Here is a 5,356-nt window from a genome sequence, read left to right as displayed (position 1 = left end):
GCTCAACGAAGTACAGTAGTAATCTCGGCCGCTACGATCGGATCAGACGGGTATCAGCGGAGGAAGTCGTGCTGCTCAAGCTTCACCGTACCAATGGACAGTAAATAAAAGGTACTCCTCCGTATTTTTACGGTGCTTGAGATGTTATCAGAAGTTACTTTGCGTAAAATTTGATAACATTATATATATCAAGGTATTAAATTTTAAAGGTACCAAAAAAAGAACTCGGATGACGTGGTTTTTCAGACATATCCAGTCTTGCTGACGAATTTTGATTCACCTGATTTCATAGTATGTGTTGTGTAACTAGATTTCTAAGATACTAGCTACTGCACTCGTTCTTTTTTTTTTCCCCTTTAGGGCAGCAACAATCGAACACTAGTGAACCTGTGTATGTACCCGGCAATAACTTGGATTATACTGAATTTTCACAAAAAAAGAAGATCTGATCAAGACCAGATCCTGATCGATATGGTAGACCAACACAAGTATGCAGAATGTAGAACACACAACTCAATCTACAGGGTCAACTAGTATATATAATTCACCAGACACAGATTATCACGTATTGACACACAAGAACCTCACTAGTAGAGACCAAACACTTGAAGAAGAGGCACAGAAACAAGCTTCTCAGAAGCCCTTCCCATGGCGATACCTGGTCTTGCTACCAGCCAGCAATGGCCGGGAGAGCACCGGGAGCCCCCACTGCGACGCGAAGATGATGGTCGGGCAGATGTCGGCGGCGGCCATCGTCGACCCGGCATGGCGGATCTTGGAGGAGAGCTCCGCCACCTTTCTCGGCAGGAGGACCGAAGTGATCCTTCTCCATTTCAGCTTCTTGACATGGAGGAAGCAGGGAGAAGCCGGCTCGCCGTTGAGCGCCGGCAGCCACCGCCACTTGGCCAACTGCGGCGGCGGCGGCGGGCCACCGTCGTCCCGGCATTCCAGCCTCTGGTAGTGGAAGAAGCTGGCCGTCCGGCTGCTGATCCCGGCGTCCTGCAACTGCATGCCCATCATTGTAAGTAAGCTCAAGGGAGGAGTAGCTGCAAAGACAAAGATATACAGCAGTGCAACATGGAATGCAGATCGTGGAGGACATGAACAGTATGGTGCACATGGAATGACCCCAATGTGGTACAATGCCTGAGAGATCAGCAACAATGGAACATGAAGAAAAGGACAAGGCTTGCTCTAATGTTTGATTCCTTCATGCCACATGGGACTACCCCCGGCCTTTCACATCCATGTCCCTCCCTCATTCACACAGCTGCTCCCATACCATTTGTCGGAGCACATCCCACCTTGTATTTACTGGAGAACCTTCCTGGTTGCATTGCATGACAGCATGGCATGAGTGATTTTATCTGCAAATAAGAAAGGTGCATCGGGGTACAGTTCTGTTTCTTGTTCCACTAATTGGCTGACTTGTCAATCAGTTCCCTGCCATTAGAATTACACAGAATCTTTGAAACAAGCAATTAAAAAAAATGCTACCTTTGTCTGAGAAAATATGAAACAGTGCAGGAGAAGGTCATGTAAATTTATGATCTCAAAGAGAAGGGGATACGTGAAAGAGAGGCAATCCAGAGGTAACTAATAAGACCCCAGGAGAACTTAGATGAGCTTTTCAAGTTCTTGTATCCAATTTAAGACCTCTGAAAGGAGGTAACAAGTATCTCAAAAACTGACCCAGTACATTAACAGAACATAAGAAACACATAAACTAGGCTTCCGCTTGACCAATATGGAGCCAGTACATGTTTCTGGTTTCTTCAACAATCACATGGACGGTCCTAGTCTATTTGAATGAGAATTTCCAAACCTCCCTAACATTCGATGATCCATCAGCAACTTCAGCAAGTAGGTCGGACTGCATCGCCCCTAAATAACAACAAAACAACAGTGGAAAAAAAATGCGTAAATGCCAAATGACGTGCAACTGTAACATAAGGTATCCACAGAAAATTTTGCATTTTAGCACATTGCATCAATAACTAGTCTATAGCTTTGGCGTGTGATATGTTAAGCATGCATGCTTCAATGCACATATGCTCGAAAGGAATGCTAAATTCATTCATTTAAAACAACTGAAACAGATGTCTTCCTTCAAAGTAACAAAAACACAACTCATACCACAGGCACATGATATATAAATTTGGAAAAAATAGCATGGAATGTTTCACAAACAGAGCTAAACGTTTAACATTGATGCAACATAAAAAGTAGGTATTGCTCCAATTTTGCTATTGCAAAGTTGGCAAAACAAGCATAACAACAGGGGGTTACTATGGGGGATACGTGGATAAATAACTCAATGACTAAAAAACTAGAAATAAAGCTTACCATCTTCTGTAACCAAGCGTACAAATTGCCTTGTGCCACCACCTACTCCGAAGTAATGCTTTTTACCTGCCATGTAAACTATACCTCCAGGGTAGTGCAGGCACTGCAGAAGATTTTTGGTAAGTGTGCAACAATAAGCCTGACAAAATTCAATTGAAAAGAGAAAATTTCAGCAAAATGAAGATTGTGGATGTTGACCTTCTTGATGAGCCTGTAGAGATTAGGGAGTGAAGATACTGCATAGACAGTCTCAGCCATCAGGATGATATCATAGCCGTTATACGCTTTATTGTTTTCATGACTGTTGGTTGATTTATCCTGGTCAGCATCTGCACGAAGAAGCAGACTGTCGATTTCGCTCCAGTCACCGGCAAAGAAACCAACACTCATAGATGTAATTTTTTCTTCAGATGATTCCTTTAATAGGTTGGCCTTTACATTTGGTATGGTAAGGCACCTAAGGACCTCAGCATTGAAATCTTGGAAGTGAACTAGACCAGCACCCTGATAGTTTTAGCTTTTGAGAAATCAATATAGTTCAGGAGTTGCCTCTAAAATTCCACAGTGGAATACAGAAAATACCTTAAGACCAGCAAAGATACCAGGGAGGCCATGCCCACATCCTAGCTACATAATCACAAAGATGGATAACAGTAAGCAGTAAGTTGGATACATCCTAAATACTTGCATCATAATTTTGTTGAACAACTGAAGGACCTACACTACAGGCTGTTATTACCAATTCAGAGAGAGCACCTCAAAAACCTGGCTTTATTGACTTCAATAGAAACAGTTGAAACAGGTAGCGGAAAATATAGAATTTGTTAAAGCTGTTCTTACTTAAAGAGTCATTGTGGACATATTCTATTATGGATCTTCTACAATCTTGTTTCTTTTGTTATTGCTTTGTTTTTTTTTTAGTAACTTTTGTTATTGCTTTAACTATCAAACACAATGCAATTCTACTCCAAATATTTTTAGATATGAAGTATCACCTGAGAGCAAGTCTCTCACCTCTAATACATGTTTGTGTTCTATAAGCAATCGGCCTTCTTTGATGTCTGAGTTTAGGGTCTTCACCAAGTCCAGTGACCCTTCCCAGAGCTTCAACCCACCTAGTGCCCATGTATATTTTCAAGTTTACAAAGACAAACAGTAAGAAATATGTTGCAAAGATCATTGTATTCATCCTCACCTTCATATTTCCCTGGGACCAAATCAGAGTTTTTGACTCCAAAAACATCAGAAGTACTAGCTCTCCCCTACAAAATATGGCAAAAAGGAAGACAGATTAGTTCAATTAGTGTAAGCATATATGAATGATGTGCATGTAGCAGAACAACTAGACAAACGTATTTGTAAGTTCCATTATGTTCGAGGAGCAGCAGTAATTGATCGAGCATTATGTTTGCGCCGAATGTGGGTGAAAGGAATGCTACCTTGTGCTCTGAGAATCAGACCTACCAACGGAGGAGTCAATGAATAGCTGAGAGCTTTTCATTTTTGTTTAGTTTTAGGGAGAAGAAGGGAGGACGACAACATTCTTCAATGTTTACATCTGGTTTCCTGAGTCATTGTTTCCATTTGTGAAGCACGTACTGAGCACTATGGGACAGAGCTATCATCTCATAATTTCTTACTCGGCAGCAAAAGTTATCCCAATGATAAGTAAACAGAACATTCTCGACAACATGAGTTGTAAGGATGATGAAGTATTTGCATTCATCATTCTAAGCCCGACAGCAGCTCGTCGTAGCCTAACAGAATAAAATAGCACTGCACGGTTCTTGCCGAGCTAGGCAGCCAAAGAGGCATTTCCGCAAACACAACGTGAGCATCTGCAAACGCACCTTGTAGATCGACAGGGAGTCATCAACCACCACGGGCTCCAATTCGCCGGCTGTCACAGGCGACTCCTGCAACGCAACACGACGACCAACAAAAGACTGAGTCTCTCATCAAATTAACCCATAAAACAGGATTGAGGCCGGAAAAAAATTTTTTGAAGGAACGGCCGGAAAGAAAGAAGCGGGAGAGAGATGTACCTCGGAGAGGAGCACCTCGACGGGTGGCGGCGGAGGCGGAGGAGGAGGTCCGGAGGAAGCGCCGAAGCCGAAGCCGAACCCAAAGGATGCGTTCGGGCTGGAGAAGGAGAAGAGAGGGGAGGAGGCGGCGGCGGCGGCGTTCTTGGCGTCTGTTTCCTCCATCGTGTGTCCTCGGCGGGCTACGGGCTACGGCTCGCGGCGGCGGAACTCGGAAGGGAGCGCCGCCGACGGCGTGGACTGATCGAGGAAGATGGGCCCACTACGGTTTAGCAGTCTACTCCAGGGCCTGTTTGGGTGTGGTGGGGCACTGGGGGTAGAGAAGGCAACGGGACCGATCACTTATTTTCTACGATGAATTCACTCGTTAGAGGAATGTGGATAGTCAATATTTACCATTCATATGGAATGATATGGTTAGAAACTCATCCCCGTCGGGAATGACGGGGACGGGCACCACTCTCTGTCCCTGTTCCCCGCGGTGACATATTTATACCGTATAAGCACCTAATATAGACTTTAGGTATGTGTTGCCTAAAAAATTAAGCTCAATTACTATGGTATATAAAGCAAAACCTTAGACACCAGATGATGCATCCGGCTGCTCTACCCGCACACTACCCCTCCGCCCGTGCTAAGGTGCTGCCCTGCCCGTCGACGTGCCGCTCGTTCGTCCGCGTCGATGGGCCTCCCCTTCGGTTGCTCTACACATCAGCGCCTCGCCTCTCCGTTGACCTCCGCTCGGGCCGTCGGCTGCTCCGCCGTGGCCCCGTCGACATGCACCGCCCCTCTTCGTCGGCCTCCGTACCACTGCTTGCGACATACGCCCCTTCATCACTCGCGACGCGCAGCCATGCCGACACAAAATCCTCCTGCATGTGGCCCATCAACGCTGCCTCATCCCTCCTGCATAGCACGAGGCCAAGGAAAAACACATGAAATTTTTCCCGCTGTGATCGGGGATGGGA

The 5,356-nt window shown here is 45.2% G+C and overlaps 1 protein-coding gene across 2 annotated transcripts; it reads right to left on the bottom strand.

The window, feature by feature from the left end:
* Nucleotides 1-648: 648 nt before the first annotated feature.
* LOC102703997 (histidine protein methyltransferase 1 homolog) lies at nucleotides 649-4,691 on the bottom strand. Of its 2 annotated transcripts, XR_001550976.2 has the most exons (9): nucleotides 4,392-4,691; nucleotides 4,197-4,262; nucleotides 3,542-3,608; nucleotides 3,361-3,461; nucleotides 2,929-2,973; nucleotides 2,545-2,850; nucleotides 2,347-2,449; nucleotides 1,305-1,884; nucleotides 649-1,005 (listed from the first exon to the last, which is right to left on the bottom strand). XR_001550976.2 is itself a non-coding variant. In XM_006661094.3 (8 exons), the coding sequence occupies exons 1-8, from the start codon at nucleotides 4,551-4,553 to the stop codon at nucleotides 1,802-1,804; spliced, it is 933 nt and encodes a 310-aa protein (XP_006661157.1). In that variant the 5' UTR covers nucleotides 4,554-4,691; the 3' UTR covers nucleotides 649-1,801. The 2 variants fall into 2 exon arrangements, 1 of the variants encoding a protein (XP_006661157.1); XM_006661094.3 differs by having other exon boundaries at nucleotides 649-1,884.
* Between the last annotated feature and the right edge of the window lie 665 nt (nucleotides 4,692-5,356).

This window comes from Oryza brachyantha, chromosome 9, assembly GCF_000231095.2.
Source record: "Oryza brachyantha chromosome 9, ObraRS2, whole genome shotgun sequence".
NCBI lineage: Eukaryota > Viridiplantae > Streptophyta > Magnoliopsida > Poales > Poaceae > Oryza > Oryza brachyantha.
This window is presented reverse-complemented; position numbering and strand designations above follow the sequence as displayed.

Coding starts and splice junctions, on each gene's coding strand:
- LOC102703997 (XM_006661094.3), bottom strand. CDS start 4,553: ATGGAGGAAACAGACGCCAAGAACGCCGCCGCCGCCGCCTCCTCCCCT. Junction 3,609..4,196: donor ACTCCCTGTCGATCTACAAG/GTGCGTTTGCAG, acceptor CATATTTTGTAG/GGGAGAGCTAGTACTTCTGA. Junction 2,851..2,928: donor GTATCTTTGCTGGTCTTAAG/GTATTTTCTGTA, acceptor TAAAACTATCAG/GGTGCTGGTCTAGTTCACTT.